Source organism: Eleginops maclovinus, chromosome 18 (genome assembly GCF_036324505.1).
Source record: "Eleginops maclovinus isolate JMC-PN-2008 ecotype Puerto Natales chromosome 18, JC_Emac_rtc_rv5, whole genome shotgun sequence".
Classification (NCBI taxonomy): Eukaryota; Metazoa; Chordata; class Actinopteri; order Perciformes; family Eleginopidae; genus Eleginops; species Eleginops maclovinus.
The window spans coordinates 22725328-22744592 of record NC_086366.1 but is presented as its reverse complement, the minus strand read 5'-3'; the positions used below and the strand labels follow the sequence as shown (position 1 = coordinate 22744592).

The window sequence follows — 19265 nt, the reverse complement described above, 5'->3', positions numbered from 1 at the left end:
AGCAGGGACACTTTGAAGGGGAAGTAACTGTCATGGTTGTGTCGGGTTGAAAGGTAGATTTTTAGAGTTAGGAATCACTTCCTGTATGCCTTATACCTCTAAATGTAATGAGGATGTTCTCATTTGGGTGAACTGACCCTTTAAAGAGGTGCTGAATGAACATTTATAGTTGTGGGACAAGCCTAGCTCTGAGGAGAACTGATGAGAGTTTGTCACGGATGGAAAATGTGAAACGTTTCCCGCTCTAAAATGAATTTACGCTGCAACATTGCTGAACATGTGATGCCTTCGACAGGCGCCCCACTGTTATTGTTTCAAATGAATGAAGAAAAAGAAGCTTTGCCTTGCTGTTGCTTCATTGCTGTCGGATGTCTCCCTCTCTAGCAGTGACGCGAGGGCTCTAGCTGAGGAGGTCCAGCCTTAGCCCCCCCCTTAAAGGACACACTCTCTGTGCTTCGGTTTCCACAAGCTTAACCCTTCTGGGGGGCCGAGAACATTTTTCCAGGGCTGAGGTGGAAATGAATGTTACTTGCGGTCGGTATTTCCAAGCAGTTCTAAACACGGATTTACATTCGGCAATTATTTTTATTATTCCAGTAGTTGGGATTGTGTTCAATACATATCTTCTAGAAAATAATTACAAAATATAATGGAAAAACATAGCTAAATACTCTGTTTCTTTCCATCCCAGGGTTCATTTAGTTCTTTTGTGAACCTACACTGACTTCAGTTGATCAGTCGACCTGTTGAATTGCATTCTGGTCTTTTAGGGCTACTTATTTGGAGCTAATTTCAAGAGATTTTATGTGATTTTTACACAAAGTGTTTTCTGTGCAAATTCAAGCTGAACTCTCACAATGTTGTTATATGTTCTGTCTGGCCAAGAAAAAATGAAGAAAAAATGGACACAGAATGTTATTTTAAACCGTGTTGAAGTGTCAATAACCCAGCTGTCTGTTAGAATGTAAGACTGACGATACCTACTAGTCGTTATTATGGTCTGCTGACACCAGAAAGGGAATGCTATGAGTGCTAGAGAGGGTGAGAGGGCGGGAGCTTGCTGGGAAATATGGACAAAAGTTAAAGATGTTCAATAAAGCTGTGATATCTCCAACAAGCCTGTTTCTCTCTCCCAGTCCAGACCATTGACACCAAATGTTTCACTGTTGTCTTGTTACTGCTTCACTGTTAGCTGCAAAAACATTAAAACGTATATCATTGGTCACAAAAGCCACATGCATTTTTTTTTTTGTCTTCACACAAAAAATCAATCACATCCCAGTGACATAAAAACATGAGCATCATTTAAACGCCACAGCCTACCTGAGCGTTGCTGACGATGTCCATCCCTTTATGACCAAAGTATACCCATCTTCTGAGGGCTACTTCCAGCAGGATAGAGCACCTTTGCGACAAGAGATTCTCCTCATGGATGTGCAGCTAACACATTTGTCGCAACTGTGTGATGCTATCATGTGAATATGGAACAAGATCTCTGAGGAATGTTTCCAGCACCTTGTTGAGTCTATGCCACGAAGAATGAAGGCAGACCTGAAGGCAGTGGATCCAACCCGGTACTAGTAACGTGCACCTAATAAAGTGGCCGTGGGTGTATAGATTATATCACAGCCAATCAAGTTTCATTTCCTGATTGATGGATCTATCAGGATCAATTTAGTTATTCTTACTTATTCTTTACCAACTCCAATTAAAACTCATTAAAAATGTATTTACTCTACAGCTAAAACTATGCAGACACATTCTTGTGCATTTATGGTCTGACTATAGTGTTGTACCCAATAAACTGTGGCCTATTTCTGCCTAACAGTATAATTATTTATACCTCATTGATCTGAGATTTGGAATTTGTTTGAATTGTTCAGTATGTGTTTGCTCTAACGGTGATGTATATAAAAAACATGCATTAAAATCTTGTGAAATGAAAACATATTTTCTGTAAAATATTACCACAAAAGACAACAAAACAACATACAAATGTGGTGCAAACAAGCATTTACAGGTTCTTTATATAAATAGCATCTTTCAAAAAAAAGGTTACAAGGTGCTTTGCAAAAACATAACATTACATAGTGACAACAATACTGTCAGAATTCCAATATGTGGTTTCAATTTGGAGAGTTGAAACATTATTTGTGAACATGAGGTACTCTTTGAAAATAACATAGAAGCGTCAGCAATGTGAACTTCCCCTTAGACAGCAAATGGGACAATATTTGTTTTCCCTTTGTTAATGAACTTTATCCTATTGTAGGGTTGTCTGTTTTGAAACAGAGAATGTACCCACATACTCAGAACACGTTCCTATGGGGGTTCTCAGTGTCATCCAAAATGTCTTTCCTAATTCACTGTTTATAGAGCAGTTCAACACACATTCTAGTTTAGCACCGGTTCTTGATTTGGGAAAGTGTTACTCATGTTTACTTATATTATGTACTCTTAGGCCATGAAAATATCATGTAGACATTTTTAAATATGTGTAGTTCCCCTTAAGGGAAGAGGTAAAAAGGAAAAAGTGAGTTTTACTTTTTTTGTATTAAATGAGTGGAGACATGAAACTGGCAGTTTAGAGATTGGTTATAACAAAGGGAGTTGTCCAGAAAAGGTGTCTTTAAGAGTAGGACAAATCCCAGTTGAAGGTTTTTGAGAAGATTCTGGGTTTATGACTACTTTCTTTTATCACATTAAGATAAAATACAATCTAATGGGATCTACGGAATCTAGAATATTCATGCATTTATTGGTATTCTTTGGTACTGAAATGTGTTTGAGGCCATAAAGCTAGACAGAAATGAGCAGCAGGGAGGGAAAATCTGGGTTGGGAGCAAATCACAGTCAATAAATAGAAAAATATCTTTCATTTTCCACATTTCCCTATAGCTGAATGTGTTTTCCTATACAGAAAAATGTGACCTGAGGCCAGATTTCATATAAATATAATGGAATAAAATCTGCATTATTCCAGCTTAAATGTGACATTATAGGCTGATTCTTCTGAGTAGCTTTCATTCCCTTTTGTCTTCCGGCTCATCTTCGGTGAGGTGTTCGATGTGTGTCCAAATACACCAGAGCTGCAGAGAGACAGATGTTTGGCTGTGAGACAACTTTACATCACAATCAGAATTTCAGTTTATTGCCAAGGAATTAGCTTTTGTTAAGTTTTAATTAGACATCAAAAATATAATGATTAAATATAAATTAAAAAATGTTTTTTGTGTCAATGTAACAGCAGTTCAAAAAGGCCGGTCAAATTTGACGAGGAAAACCAAAGTAAGGGGGGAGAGACGAACACAACAGGAGGGATAACATGTTTATGATAACTGGAGGTTAATTGTACCTCTGCTGATAGAGCCAGCAGGCGTCCTGCAGCCAGCAGCAAGGCCCCTAGAGCCTGGATCCAGGGAGGGAGGTGCAGCCAGTGGGAGAGTAAACCTGTCTGATACCCATACAGCCACAGGGGGAGGCAGTGCAGCCCGCTTACCACCCATGTTCCAAGAAGTGTCCGAAACCCTGACAGAAACACAGAAAAACTTCACATTGACTTCCTGTATCTTCAGCTGCAGTACATCAACTCATTTACAGTGACAGAATTTTACCGTTTGCCATGATGGCTTGTATGAGTCGAGGGCTGCTGATGAAACTGTTCTTCCACTGGTCCCCTCGGACACTGTGGTTACACACAAACACACACCACTCCACAGCGGACACCAGCCAGGACCACTGTAATGCAGTACAGAATAACACTAGGCAATAAAACACTTTAAAATATGGTACATATTGTGAGTGTTTCATCTGAATGTGTTTCAAACTGAATGTCCCCCTAGTGGGATAAATAAAGGTTCATCTTAACCTTAATCAGATAAAAAAATATATATTCATTTGGCACAAAATCACAAGTGAATGTTTACAGACAAGTTCTAGTTGTACAGTCAGTATTACTTTACAATGTAGTCAGTTACAATTTTAAGTATCGTTATTCTTCAGATTACCAAAGAGCTTAATCTTATCTCAATATTTATGGGATACTTCACAATCAAATATTACAATTACTAAAAAACAGATCTTCTTTTTCTTTGCAATACCGTATTTCAGAGACTTAAACAAAAAGCGAATAAAAAAATCCCTTACAATCACAGCTAATAATAGATCCCTTTGTTGTAATATGATTATTTAATCCCTAATACGTATAAACGTTCCTTACGAACCCTGATGATTACTTTCTTATCGTGTACTAATGTATCTCACACGGCACTACTTTGTACCAAAGACACTGTGCGCCTATGCAATTCTAAGTGTGTAGCTACTGCATATCTAAAAGAGAGACTCATTTAAAAATAAAAATCCTATATGATAGTCATATAGTAACATTGCATCCTAATGTGAGCACTTCACAGTGTGAATGTGTGTGTTCTGTGTGTGTTTAATGTTCAGCAGCTAACAGACCTTAAACAGCAGGCTCCACAGCAGGCCTCGACCCAGGTTATCCACCACTACGTCCAGCCAGGCTCCAAACCTGGAGCACTGCCCCAGCCTCCGGGCCAGCCAGCCGTCCACTCCTGCACAGAGGACAGACATAACGCTCAAGCATGCCCTCAGTAGAGATTCCTCCAGACTGTCTTTAGGAACGGAAATTCCCAACCAAAAGACTGTTGACTGTGTGACTAGGGGGCTTCCCATTGATAATATTTCCAGCGCTAAGTAGGAATTGATATCAGTAGCTGTATTGTACTTTTCTTGGGCTTTTATTTTGAAGAAAGAAAAACTAGCCTTAATCTTAACTGCCTGTAACGATACAGTTACTTTCTGTGTGTAAAACAAGCTTCCCCCATAGCATCCTGTAAGTAAATCTTTAATCAATGGGGCTTTTATTTTGAAATAAAAACATGCATCTTCCTGAGATGCATGTTGGGATACAGTAACTATGTGGGGCTTTTATTTTGTAAAAACAAGCCTCGTCTGTTGTTACCTGTTTATTTTGAAGGTTAGGGCGTTTGGTTGACCCACAAGAGATAGTTTGATAGGAAAAGGCCACTCTCTTATTGTCCAGTGTCTGCACAAATGAGCTAATGTTAATCAGCTGTGTGTCTGGCATGATTAAAGGGGTTTTTGAAAGTAGAAGCTTCATACTGACATGCAAAACCCAAGAGTCCTTCTGCACTATGCTGTACCATTCCCACAAATAACACCTACAATTTAGATAACGTTGTCCACGGAGCAAATTATCTGAATTTAGCCATCAATCAATTACAGATTACACCTGTGCTTTTACTACTGAACACAATTTAAAATGTCTTCTGTGAAAAAGGCCTGTAGACCTTTGAGTTTTTACAACATAAAAGTTCACGCATTCTCCATGGAGATAGATCTGGCTATGTGAGTATATATGGTTATCTTTCTGTTAAAAAGGTTCATCTTTCTCTGTAGACTAGAGTCCATTATAGAGCAGTATGAAGTGGTCTAAAATATTATCCAGAGGCATCATTTAAAGCTTTTGTATTACTATATTTACAATATACTTTACCATCGAGTGCTATGAAAATTGAATAAAGGAAGACAAAGGTTGCAGGTGTCTCATGGGCAGCCCAGGCAGCAAACACAAGACCAATCCTGAAGTATCCTGAAAGAGATACAGAACTCATTACAACAGCCGGATGACTTTTTTTATTGAATTCAGTGAAATACACGTGGCACTTGTCCTAACATTAGCCAAGATCAGTATATCTTTCACATTCATGTCAATACTACCTCTTTTAAAAACTGCACAGCTGTCCACTTTAAATACAGTACATATTCTATTAAAGGAACTTTGTCATATTTTTTATTGTACTTTTTATTTTTGTATCAAAAATCTCTCTATTTAATATTACTTTGTTGGATGTTGAATTGGTTGTATTTTTCTCTTTTTATCATATTAATTTTCATGACTGTTTCTGATTATCAGGTTATATCATCAGAGTAACATATTTCAGCGTCATAGTCCCGCCTACAATCACAGTGTAGTGACATTTATCTTATTTACGAAATATTGTATGTGTCTATTATGTTATTATAGGGGTCTGGCTGATGTGTGTTAAACCATGTGGACTATTTCCAGGGTTCGCAGTTATCACGCCACAGTGAAGCAACCCCCAAGAATTTAAATCTAATACAAAACTAAATTCTTTAAAATTCAACCGAATGTCTCACCGATAATATTTGGCCAGTATAGCAGAACTTGAAGTCCCATCTCCGTTCAGGTATGAGAGGTAAGGCGATGCCTCATCCCGGAAAAAGGTGACGCAACTTCCCTTGTAAACGGACGCGCTGACAAGCACACGTTACACACATTAGTAAAACAGCGATTGCAATATTCATGTTTGTGTCATCGTATGTTTTAAGAGCCTGGCAAGTCAGCTCACTCCTTATAGGACTGGGTACAGCAGTCAAGCTAGCCTTCACTTCAAAACAAGCAGTCAAACTTGCCCCCCACGTTTTAAGAGGGATTACGGTAAGAGCATGGACAAAGGGACTTCAAAATAAAAGATAGATTCCGGTAATTGTAATATTTGGTAAATGTGACCATTTCACATTTATTCAGTGGTGTAAAGCAGGGGTTTTCAACCGGTGGTCCGCGGACCCCTGGTGGTCCGCGGCGGCATTGCATGTGGTCCGTGACAAGAGCCTATGTTGATCAGTTCACCATTGTTTTTTTTTAATATAAATTCGCTTTGATATTTCAACACATTTCCAGAATACCGTTACATATCGTGAAAAATATGTTTAAAATAATATAAAGGAAATTCAAGCTGACAGAATGTAGCCTTGCGCCTATCCAGTCTATGGTAGCCTGTGATTCGCTAATGGTAATGAGTTGCGTCGCTAACCTCACTTATTATTCATTACGTACAGTCTTGCGAGCAAAGTTGACACACATTTATAAGCATAGCCGACGAGAGTATTTTAAGATAGGTTGTAGTACAGCAAACATTTGTTACATATGTACTAGTCTAGCTATATATCTAGCACCAATGGATCGTTTTGTAGTGAGGAAAGTGCCAGAGGGACAGGCTGCCATGACAGAGGGTCAGGCTGCCACGACAGAGGGACAGGCCGCCACGATAGGGCAAGGACAGGCTTCCGAAGCGTCAACTTCGCAAAAAAGACGAAAAAGAAAATACAATGAGGAATATGTTAAATATGGATTCACAGTGACGACAGACAGAGCAGGAGAGGAGGTACCACTGTGTTTCGTATGTTCAACAATTCTCTGTAATGAAGCTATGAAGCCGTCGAAACTTACGCGGCATATGGAGACGCATCACGTCCACTTGAAGGCCAAACCCGTTGAGTACATGCAACAGATGTTGCGTGATTTCAAAGGACAGCAGGCTACCATGAGGAAGAGTGCAAAAATAAATGAAAACGCACTGAAAGCATCGTATCTGGTCGCTCTCAGGGTTGCAAAAAGTAAGAAGCCCCATACCATTGCAGAGCAGCTTATATTGCCAGCAGCCATAGATATGTGCAGAGCTATGGTAAGCGAAGAATGTGCCAACAAATTAAAAACTATTCCGTTGTCAGACAACACAATCGGAAGACGAATTGGGGAAATGGCAAATGATGTCAAAGACCAGCTGATGGCAAAACTTCAGACAGTTCTGTTTTCCCTTCAAATCGACGAGACGACAGATGTTACTAATGATGCGCAACTGTTAACATTTGTGCGATACGAGGACAGTGGCACTATGTGCGAGGAATTTCTTTTTTGCAAACCACTGCCCGGGCGAACTACCGGTGTAGAAATATTTAAAGCACTGGACGATTTTTTCACGGAGCACAATATCTCGTGGCAGAGGTGCGTTGCATTATGCAGCGATGGGGCCCGAGCCATGAGTGGCAGCAAGACTGGACTGTTTGCGCATGTAAGGAGGGTGGCTCCGGGGGTAATTTGGACACACTGCCTGATTCATAGAGAGGCTCTCGCCTCCAAAGATCTCAGTGTTGAGCTCAGTGGTGTGTTTGATGTCGTTGTCAAGACGGTCAACTTCATAAAACGAAACGCATTGAATACACGCCTGTTTTCATCCCTATGCCATGACTTGGGAAGTGAACACAGCTCTCTCCTTTATCATTCAGAGGTGCGTTGGCTGTCTCGCGGCGCTGTGCTCGCCCGTGTGTTTGAACTACGCGGAGCTATCTACGAGTTCTTGTGCGAGAAGCATTCTGATCTGGCTTCCAATTTCAACGATAGTTACTGGTTAACTAAGCTGGCGTACCTCACAGATGTTTTTGCAGAGCTGAACAAGTTGAACAGCTCCATGCAAGGGAGAGATGCAAACGTCATGCAGCTCTACGAGAAGCTCGACGCATTTGTGAAAAAAATGTCAAAGTGGATCGAACGAGTGGAGAGCAATAACTTGGCGATGTTTCCTTCAGTTGAGGAATACCCTGACAGCACTGACATCAACGACACTATATGTGAGCATTTGAGGAAGCTTGTGCGTCAATTCGCAAAGTACTTCACTGATTCGGAAGAGTGGCGCCGTGACAGCAAGTGGATCCTGCTCCCATTCAGTGACGATGCATCAGTAGGGTCAAGTCTGACGGCTGTGGAAGAGGATAAGCTGATTGAGATGTCCACAGACTCTGTCAGGAGGCATATGTACGACACACAGCCCCTTGTTAAATTCTGGATAAGTTGCCAGACAGAATTTCCACAGCTTGCTGCAAAAGCAATGAGGTGTCTTTTGCCCTTTCCAACCACATACCTGTGTGAGAGTGGTTTTTCTACACTGGCGTACTTAAAGAATAAGTACAGGGCTAGGCTTGATCCAGAGAATGACATGAGACTGTCTCTGTCTACCATTTCGCCACGAATAGACAGGCTGTGTGGACTTCACCACGCCCAGATATCACACTGACAGGTAGGCCTAATTCTCCCATGTTTTCACTGTTACGACCCTGGCGGGTTTAGGCCCCGCCCTGTGTTAATGGTAAGCCTGTTCTCTCTCCCTGCTTTTCTCAATCTCTCTCTGCTTTTCTCAATCTCTCTGTCTCTACAGCAGGTGATTGGTGACAGGTCTGTCCTGGCTGGGTTATAAAAGCCCTGACCAGCCAGCAGTTGAGGCTGCCTTGGTCTTCATTTGTTGGATTTTGGTTCTCCGGTGTTGTTGGATTTTTGTTCTCCGTTGTTGTTTTGTCACACACCTAGACTGACTTTGCATGACATTTTTAGTTACTTTTCCCAATACTGAATTGCACAACACTTTATTATTCTTTATTCTTTCTTTAAAATAATCTTTAATTTAATTTAATTTAATAAATCTACTTTTATTATTATAAAATCTGCGTGGCCTCTCTTTCATGTTTCATGCATTGAGCTATGCATGTAACACCAAATACACACGCGCACGCGCAGGCACATCAGTGGGCCGCGGATTGCTTTCTAGTCCGAATGGTGGTCCCTGGGACAAAACCAGTTGAAAACCCCTGGTGTAAAGTAAATAAGTACGTTAACTCAAGTACTGTACCTAAGCACAATTTTGATTTACTTGTACTTTACCAGATAGTGCTTCTGTGTATCCCTCCCATTTTTAATAAGTAGGCTACTTCTTCCACCTACCTATCCAATAATGTCGGTTAGTCGCCAATAGAAAAAACAACATTAATAACAATATTAACTTGCATAAAATTAATACAAACAAACGGTAAGCAATTGAAATTATGTAAATAAGAAGTCAAACTTTAATTATAAAGAATTCATTTCTAGAGACCAGTGGGATTTATGAAGGACAGCACATATACTCTCTTAGTTAGTATAGGGTCACTAAGAGAATATCAGGACATTTTCGGATCCCCCTCGCAATTTTTTTTTTTCATGGAATATTTTCAATCATACTTAGATTTGAATTAAAAGTAAATGGCCACTCAGTAACTGATTTCACTTCGGATTGCTATCAGACTGTATAAACTATTACTCAATGTCAATATTATGACATTCTGTCTGTTTTCTTTTGATTCTAATCTGAAAATGAGTAAATGGGCTTTAATATGATTTTGAATAGCTTTCATTTTAAAATTAAACATCTATGTGTCCTGACATTGACTTTGTGACAGATCCGGTGTCAATTTTACTTGCAGCAGAGTTCTAATTATTACGGCAGATTTTTAAATCTGAATATGTCTTAAATCTTTCTTTAAAACTACACTTTGAAGGGCTTTAACTTCAAAATCCCACAAAACATTGCTATGACATTTATTTAGATACACAAGTCAGATTTGCTTTTGGAAATGTATTCCTTATTACTCATTTTGACTTAATTTATCTCCGAAATACAGTCTGTTGACCGGAGTATAATGTTTTAATTATGAACAGTTTTTTCATTAATGTTGTTTGACCATTTCATTTTATCTTTGCAAACTGAGCTTTTGAATGCATGTGAAACTGCAAGATATTCACCAGAAACTAAATTTTATTTTGAAGTTATTTTGAACTTACCGTAAAGCCTACTAAAAACACGAACTGCAAAACAAAGCTGAGCCAGTTTGTCTGTCCGTCGAAGGGACAGCAGACTAGACTACAGTGACTGACAGCATGACGCAGGGAGCTGTCAAAAGGCATCACGCCAAACTCCAATCTAAAATGGTGTAATGACGTTAACAACAGCAGTCTCCTGAGGACCACTTAATAAAGAAATATATTTACTTAAATGAATGGATTCATTATGACCATTAATGGTTAACTTTTGGTTCTTAAGTTGGGTAAATACCATTTAAAGTCATAAATATCCCAAAACAAAAAATATATTTTGAAAACGTTAAGTTTAATCCATGTATGTATGTATGTATGTATGTATGTATGTATGTCCGTCCGTCCGTCCGTCCGTCCGTCCATCCATCCATCCATCCATCCATCCATCCATCCATCCATCCATCCATCTATCTATCTATCTATCTATCTATCTATCTATCTATCTATCTATCTATCTATCTATCTATCTATCTATCTATCTATCTATCTATCTATCTATCTATCTATCTATCTATCTATCTATCTATCTATCTATCTATCTATCTATCTATCTATCTATCTATCTATCAACTATCTATCAGATACTAAGTGCCAACTGTGGTTGTAAACAGACGTCACAATGTAAACTGGCGTCCTTCAACAGGATAGCCACAAGGTGGTGCTATTCGCATTTGTTTACAACACTCCATAGACATGCATACGTATTGACAGCCTGATATGACTGGGCATAATGACTCAAAAGGCAATTTAGGAATTTCCGAGAAATAATTAAACACTTTATGTAGTTATTGATATACAAAACAAATCTTTCTTTCTGACATGTCAGTTGGTTGTTTTTCGAAGTGTTCTAAGGATCTGATCAACTGACCTGTGGAGTCTGGTCATGTGACAGAATGGAGGCGTCGCTGAAAACATTCACCCGTTCACCACATACACACACCAACAGGAACACATTTCACAATAAACGGATAAGGCGACAATTTTGATCAACTCAGTGGACAACGTTTACTTCCCCAACATCGCAATGAAATGAGGGGAGCATGGGGGCCAAAGAGTCGAGGATAGGTTTCCTGTCGTATGACGAGGCCGTCAAGAGAGGTAAGCCGAAAAGCAACGGGCTAAATCCACCTCAGTGGTGCTAGTTAAGCTAACTGTCAGCTCTGAGGCTAGCCCGGTTCACAAGAGTACCAGACCTCCTATTACAATCTAGCGGTTTAAGTGGCCGGGGTTATTGGATAAGGTAGACATCTGTCAATAAATAACAAAGGGTCTCTACGGAACTGCTTGAAGCCATTACTCAATTCGGCATATAAATATACAACTGAATCTAATGTATGTTATGTTGAACAATAGCTAAGCCAACGTTTTCTGCAGTCGTATTCCTCCAAAATACAGAACGTCGGGAGGCAGTTGGTCAGCGTTTCTTTGTAATCAAAGCATACATAATTCTGAGCTTAACGTCGTTGTACGGATTTTGTCCCCCCCGAACTCTGTTATTCTTCTTAGAAATATGCAATTATGTATGGCTGGCGTTTAAATAGTCCCGTGTCTTCGTTTATAAGCAAGGTCACGTTTAAAGTACAGATGTTTGGACGGTGCTTGGCGTGACTCTCTCCATAGCTACCAAAAGCGTTAGTTGTGGGGCTAATGTCGGCTAACGAGGAGGGATGGGCTGGCTTGACAGTATTTGTCAAAACAGTTGTGCAGACAGCCTTGAATGAGTGCTAACGTTTTGGCTGACACTAAAGTGTGCCTTATAGTCTATCTTTGACCACATTAGCTAGCTAACGTTGAGTATGTATTTACTGCTACTAGCTTACTAGCTAGACAGTTGGGTTGCTAACGTTTACAGCTAGTACCCAGAGAGAAATGCCTCTAGACTGTTTGTTTGATTTAGCCATCATTTTGTGGATGTTTAAGCTTAGCCATGTGGTATGGTCAACGTTAATCGTCAGTGTTTATGCTCGGGGACTGTCAGGTTGCTAAACTGTACGCTAGCCATGTAATCAGGGCGTTTGGCGGAACAACAAACGGTTTAAGTTGCTGCATTCACTCCATTACAAATTAACCTGTTGGTGTTTATTCGTGAACTGTGCGAGCCATTGATTGATTTATGATAAACACAGGGTGAGGATTTCCTTGACTTGTGGGCTAGATACAGCAACACGGAATCATAGGTGGCTTTCTAAAACAATTTGCTGTCAGATGTAGTGTCTAGATTACACAAACAAAGTACAAAGCTGGGTAAATCTAGCTTGTAACTGATATTCTGAGTGTTGGTGTACTTGTGATGTAGCTCAGAGTGCATCAGGAAGCACAGGAATCTCTTTCCTGATGGCCTTCTTCTTGCACTTTGCTCCCTGACTTAGCTGAACTTTGCATGTGTTGATTCCAGGCCATGGCAGGCTGTTACATATCCATCCATGACATGACCATGTCTTAACCAGGGATCTACAGCGAAGTTAAACTGATCAGTGCTTTGCAATAATAGGTCAATTATTAGGTTATGTTATTTTCAAGAACACTTGAGTTATAGAGATTGTAAAGCCCCCCGAAATAAACTTGTGATTTTGGGCTTTACAAATACAATCTAATATATGTTCACTCTGTTTAATCAAACCGTGACACATGTTCTCCATTCTATTGTCTTAATTTCACCTTTTTGATATCAGCTCCTTGTGAGGTGGTTTGCATTCCTCAAACTGATTGACATTCCCACTCTGATCACATGTGACCACACACACACACACACACACACACACACACACACACACACACACACACACACACACACACACACACACACACACACACACAGGCAGTGGAATTATCCAGCCTTATCTGACCAGTCACATGGCAGCATTCCTAATTCCCACAGCAGGCTAAAATTGCTACATTAGGAGGTCAGTTTTCATGGATGTTCACTGTAGTAGTGCACCAGCAGGATAATGATCAGGGAACATCCTGTTGGATGTAGGTTAGGCTTTGAAGTTTTCTTGTAGTAAATCCAGGGTCATTCAGGCATTTATCTAGACTAATTCTGCAGGGTTGATTATGCACTCTCTGTTCACTTTGTTTACAGTTTTTATCCACTGTGTGATTGCTACCATATGTCTAGGGTGGAACTAGTATTTTTAAATGTGAGATAGGCCTATGCATTGACTCTAGAGACTCAAAAGAGGTTACTCAACTGTCTGATGCATACATGTTTTCATCTGTAATCTTCTGTTATATGAGCATATTCTTAAATTGAACAAACTTTGAACTGGGCTGCACAAGATTTATGCATAAGTGTGCTGAATTCAATTTCTATAAAGATTTAAAGGGATAAGATAATGGTCCCATCGGCTTCCTTTTTTAAAAATGTCATATTACAGAATGACTAAAACTTTTACTCTTAATGGAAAGTTAACTGTCCAGGTTGATGATTCCAAGGCAAGATTAGTATGAGTGGTTAAAATGTTATTCCATATCCAAATATTGAATCAGCTGCATGTATGTGACAATAAAGAGGGTTTCATCCTCAGATTCTCTCTGTGTGTAGCTGGGTCACGTTCAAGGGTAAGTGGAGTATAGAAGTAGAGATTAAGCTAATGTTGGATCACCTCTGGTGCACGATTTGTTCCTAATTGAATGTTAAACGTTGAATACAACTGAGGTTTATGCAATGGAATGAAGTTATTTTTAGATTTTGCTCCAAAAAGGGAGATTTTTCCTTTTTTGTTGGAGTGTGGAGAATGAGTTCTAGAGTCTCACAGCCTGCAGAAAGTAGATTTTCTGTAGTCTGGAAGTTACGCAGCAGAAACCTCTGTATTTCTTTCCAGATGGCCACATCCCATGCCAGTTTGTAATGTTTCCAGTCGCAGTGCTTTTTATTGTAATTCTATAAAAATGAACACTGACTGGGTTGGGACATTTTTTAAGATTTGTTTACAACTTTGTCAGGTTGTTTGTGATTCTGATTCCCAGGAACTGATTCCCAGGAACAAAACTGTTGACTTGCTTTATCACACTTCCATTCATGTGGAAATGGTATGCGTCTTCACCTCCTTTTTTTCTAAAATCAAAGATCTGTTTTTTTGTCATTTTTTTGACACTGACATTGAGAAGGAAGTGGATCTCTGAGCTCCACTCACCAAATTTGCTTGCCAGTGGTGTTGAATCACCTTGAAGATTTTTTAAGCAGTATATTAGAGAGCTGTTGTGTAAAGTCGTGCAGGAATGAGTCCTTAAACCCAGAAATGAGTTATCATTTAGCCTTTCCGTTGCACGCGTCTCAAAGTCATCAGGTTTTTGAAATAGTTTTTGTTAAGATGCCAGCTGTTATTTCAAGCTTAAGAGTTATTCACGTTTTAGTTCAACAACATAAAATATATCAGTAAACACCCCACTGTTTATTGTCTGATATCAATTATTCAGGTAATAATCTAGACTACTATACTGACATCACATACAAGTGAACCTTTAGCTCAGTGATGTTGATGGGCACTCATGTGACGACATGAGTAGTGTTGTCAAGATACCAACATTTTTGTTTCGATACCGATACCAAGTCGAGAATTGCGATTTCGATACTTTTTCGATACTATTCTTAAAAAAGGGGAAACCGTCTTAAATGTCATTATCGTGCTTTATTTCAAACCTGGGGGAAAAAAACAGTCAAACAAACTACTTATAGTAGATGAACTACATTATTCAAAAGCTTACATTAACTTTGGATAATAACACGCTGCATCGGCAATAGCACTCGCAGCCATGCTCTCGTTTTGTCACATGATATGACACACACAGGAAATACGGCTCTTATTAAAACAATGTCATTGTTAAAGTACCAATACTAATGAAATAGGGGAATCATTGCGTTTCTAAAGGCAGGGTATCGCGATACCTTTTTTAGTATTGGTGCACCGTGCAACACTAGTGAAGAGCATTAGCTTTTATCTCTGTCCATTTGCATTTACACTACAATAATCATAAATATTTGTTTGCCACAGTTTTTTTCAGCAATCATCTAAAAGCCCATGGAAAAATCCCTTTGGCTTTTTGTCGCGAGTGCCATTGCAATGCTAATTTCCAGGTCCGCATACAAAAATACTTGATCACTGCACCAATCTATTTCATTGCGTTTTTTCGCAGAGTCTTAAATACCTTCTCTGTCCATTTGAACCTTTGTGGTTAACCAACATAGTTTGGTAAGGCAACAACCAGGGTCAGCGCTCTAACCACTCTGACACACAGCCTCACAGTCACCTGAGAACTACATCGCCTCTGGTCCACGTCAGCCGGCCGTATCTGCCAAGGTTAGAGAATGCAGCTTTACATTCTCACTTTGCTCCCTGGTTTGTTAATATCGTTTTTTCTTATGCCGCCACAAGGTCGTCCAGGCCATGTTGTTTTCTATGGAAACATGAGGATAAACTGATGATTGATCAGATGCTCTGTGAAATTTGTGTTACTATGCGCTTGTTATTACAATTAAAGGGGGCCCATTGTGCTCATTTTTATGATACATATTTTAATGTTGTGCCTCTACTGGGACATATCTCCATGCTTTAATGTTAAAAAATCTCTTTATTTTTCTCACACTGCCTGTGCTGCAGCACCTGTTTTCTCTGATTGGTTAGCTGGCTAGCTCTGTTGTGATTGGTCAACTTTTAGAGATGTGCCACCCCTTAGCCAATCACCAAATATTTTTTTAGAGAGCTTGCCAATAGAAGCGTGAGTCTTACATAGTGATGCCACTATAGCTCAATTCCAAACCACACCCTACACTCCCACTCCGTGATGGCCTGAACTCCGTCTGTAGTCTCACTGGCAGCTGAATGAGGGTCCCTTCTTTCTGGCGGAAGGTGTGAATACAGCGGCAAACTTTCGGACAAACTGCCCTCTCTTGGGCCGAAACAGGAAATTCCGTAACTTTTCTTAACAACGGTTTCAAATCAGCATCTCTTGGTCAAAAAATAAAATAATGACTTAAATAAAAGTCAAAAAATCTTAAATGGCGTTTCTTTATTTCCAAACCTCTTTTATTTTTAAAATATGATGAATATAAGCTGCTTGGTTTTCGAACTAGTCTGTCAATATACACAACTTTTTAGATATATAGACACCATTTTCGAGACACGGGTACTGTATATAATGCTGCTTAAAACTTTAAAACTTTTTTTTTTTAAAGAAAAAAAGGGAATGCGCAAACGGAGGGGAAGTGTGTAGGGGTAGGGTATAGGGGGCGGTTTAGAATTCAGCCACAGAAGTAAAAAAAGAATTCCAATTGATGTGTTTCAGGCAGCAGGGATAGTGTGTGTAAGAGAAACTCCCTCTGGGGGGAACTTTTGGGGAATTCTGCCTTTTTGCTATTTACATGCACAAAAACCTATATAACACAGTACAAGGGGAAACCCCAAAAAGCATAAAAGGGCCTCTTTAAGATGACCTGTTTATCATGAGATGGTTCCTTAACGGTATTTTCCCAATAAAATCAAATTTGAAAATGTAGTTTTAACGCCAAGCCACTTCACTTTACCAGTTTAGTTTATGCAGAATAAAGGATTTTAATATCACTATAAAGACTTGTATAATGAATTCCTAATTAGATCTAAGAATAGAAATCCTATGTTGTGTTTTTATGTGGATTTTCTCTTGTGTCTAAGCAACAGTCTCACCCTTAATGTTTGGTGTTACGCCTGCAGGATTAAGAACAGATCAAGAACAGCACTCCCTGTTTGTTTCCTCCTGCTGGTGTTTCTATTGACAGTTCACCATGATGGAAAGGTCAACAGCGCTCATGTGTGTTCAGTATTTGCATGCTGTTCCAGATACCTAGCAGCTCCCTGTCTGGGCATTTTTCAGTCTTGCTGGTAGCACCAGGCGAGCCATAAACTGCTTATTACATAGGATGACAAACATTGAGTCACAGCAAGGGGTGTGTCTGCCTGCAGTGCTATATCTTAAAAAGTATTGTATTTTATGTTCCTATGCTTTGTCTGAATAGTTTGTACAGATGGTGTGTGGGCAGTTTCAGAAATCAGAACCATTGTTTTCTCTGCATTGAATGGTAACAAGTTGCAGTTAATGCAGCCCAGTGTCTAAGAATACACCCATTGCATCACAGCATCAACAATACACAGTGTTCTGCATCATGTGGACTGCTTTGTTTTCCTTTCCCATTTGTCCATCTAATTGTTACAATTTTGCTATTATCTGGTAGTACTACAAGTTGCCTCGGTAGTATAACAGAACATTTCTTGTTCTAATTTACAAACTAGACATTTTTCTGCATGTATTATTTGGATTGTCAGTATCAATGCCTTGACATGTTGCCGCCTGACTTAAATGTTAAACCAGATAAGACTCTCGTTTGAGAAGAAATGAGAGCCAGCTGAGATTGGAGTTCCATTTGATTTCGGAACATTGTTCAGCAGGATAACCTCTACATATTAACACCATTTTATAAGTTTTGAAGTGTTTATTCTGCCGGAAGTAAGAAGTAACATAAGGCCATGAACACACGCTTGCATGGCTACTCATCACCACCACCATTAAACTAAAGACTTGTGTTCGTCGTGATGACGTTCAGTGGTCTTATTTGGTTACTTCTTAGCAACGTCCACTTTTGCTTTGGTCATTCACCAGTGGGTTATTTACAGATGTTATAGAACAAAACAGAAAAAGATCCTAATCTTGTGTTAGCAATATACGTCAAAATATAATAAAATCTTGAATTGAAAAGACATATTTAGTTTGTTAAGGCCTTATTGTATGTGGTAGGCACTCTCCGCTCTCAAGGTCAAATGAGTCCATCTTCGCCAAAGATGTTGGGTCATAAACATCAGTCGCTACTGGGGACAGTGGAGATACGTGACATAACAGTTATATCCACTGATGATGTTGCCACTGGGCTGATCCTTTCAATGACGAATGTAACGGGCAACACATTTTTCTTGACGTAAAAATAATCAGTAGGCCCGATTGTTTAGAATTACATGTTTCCAACAGTGGCATGGCCAATGAAAATGTGAAATCAAACTTGAGAGATTGAAAACATTAGTTGTACTTGACGAGTTGTAAATGTTTATCATTGTCATAAAAAAAACAATGTTAAGTGATACTCCTTATTTCGATTACATGGCATTCAAACATATTCAGGACAGAAGTTAAATGGAGGTAGAGACAGTACTTAGCTGAACAAAGATTGCTTCTTGGTCTTTTCCATGGATGTATAATAAGAACTGGATACAGCGTTGGAGGCAGGATGTCGTTCATTCCTATGAGAGCTGCTCATTGGCGCATGAAGACGAAATTACCTGAGATTCTCGAGAGCAAAACATCACAAATTACCCATCATGCTGGGCTGATCTCCCGCTCTTGGCTCAGTAGAATGAATGGAGAGAGAAAATACATCTGGATTGAGCTTTTAGCGCATTTTACAACTTTAAGGACCTAATGTTTTTAATAAGGGCTATAAAAATGTTCATACTGGGTAGTTTATTTAGTTAGACGTCGTTGCAGACGTCCCTTTCCCAATGTAAGTCAATGGGAAAAAGTCTTTCTGGGCTGGGTGACGCCACGGGCTGATACGGAAGTTGCAGTGTCCTGAGTTTGACCACTATGAATTTTTTTCTAAATCTGAAGCACTTCCTGGGGTCTTGGTCTTTTCACCTTTTTTCAACTGGAGCTTCACTGATTGACAGCCTGTTTTGGCTGGACTGTCAGCAGGCTGTACATTAACCACAGTGCC

At 39.5% G+C, this 19265-nt stretch overlaps 3 protein-coding genes across 3 annotated transcripts in view; 2 read left to right on the top strand and 1 right to left on the bottom strand.

Annotated features, from left to right (window-relative positions):
* Window positions 1-1996: 1996 nt before the first annotated feature.
* Window positions 1997-6475, bottom strand: si:ch1073-145m9.1 (uncharacterized). Its single transcript, XM_063906383.1, has 6 exons — window positions 6205-6475; window positions 5540-5635; window positions 4462-4574; window positions 3615-3738; window positions 3356-3528; window positions 1997-3089 (listed from the first exon to the last, which is right to left on the bottom strand). The coding sequence occupies exons 1-6, from the start codon at window positions 6242-6244 to the stop codon at window positions 3024-3026; spliced, it is 612 nt and encodes a 203-aa protein (XP_063762453.1). The 5' UTR covers window positions 6245-6475; the 3' UTR covers window positions 1997-3023.
* Window positions 6476-6604: 129 nt separating this feature from the next.
* LOC134879821 (protein FAM200A-like) lies at window positions 6605-9494 on the top strand. The gene is made up of 2 exons (XM_063906346.1): window positions 6605-8921; window positions 9060-9494. Exon 1 carries the CDS (start codon window positions 6837-6839, stop codon window positions 8916-8918), a length of 2082 nt encoding a protein of 693 aa, XP_063762416.1. The 5' UTR covers window positions 6605-6836; the 3' UTR covers window positions 8919-8921; window positions 9060-9494.
* Window positions 9495-11457: 1963 nt separating this feature from the next.
* Window positions 11458-19265, top strand: part of usp32 (ubiquitin specific peptidase 32) — a 56741-nt gene continuing 48933 nt past the window's right edge. The window contains 1 exon segment of the mRNA XM_063906614.1: window positions 11458-11626. Within this exon segment, the coding sequence (XP_063762684.1) occupies window positions 11569-11626 (58 nt within the window). The 5' untranslated portion in view covers window positions 11458-11568.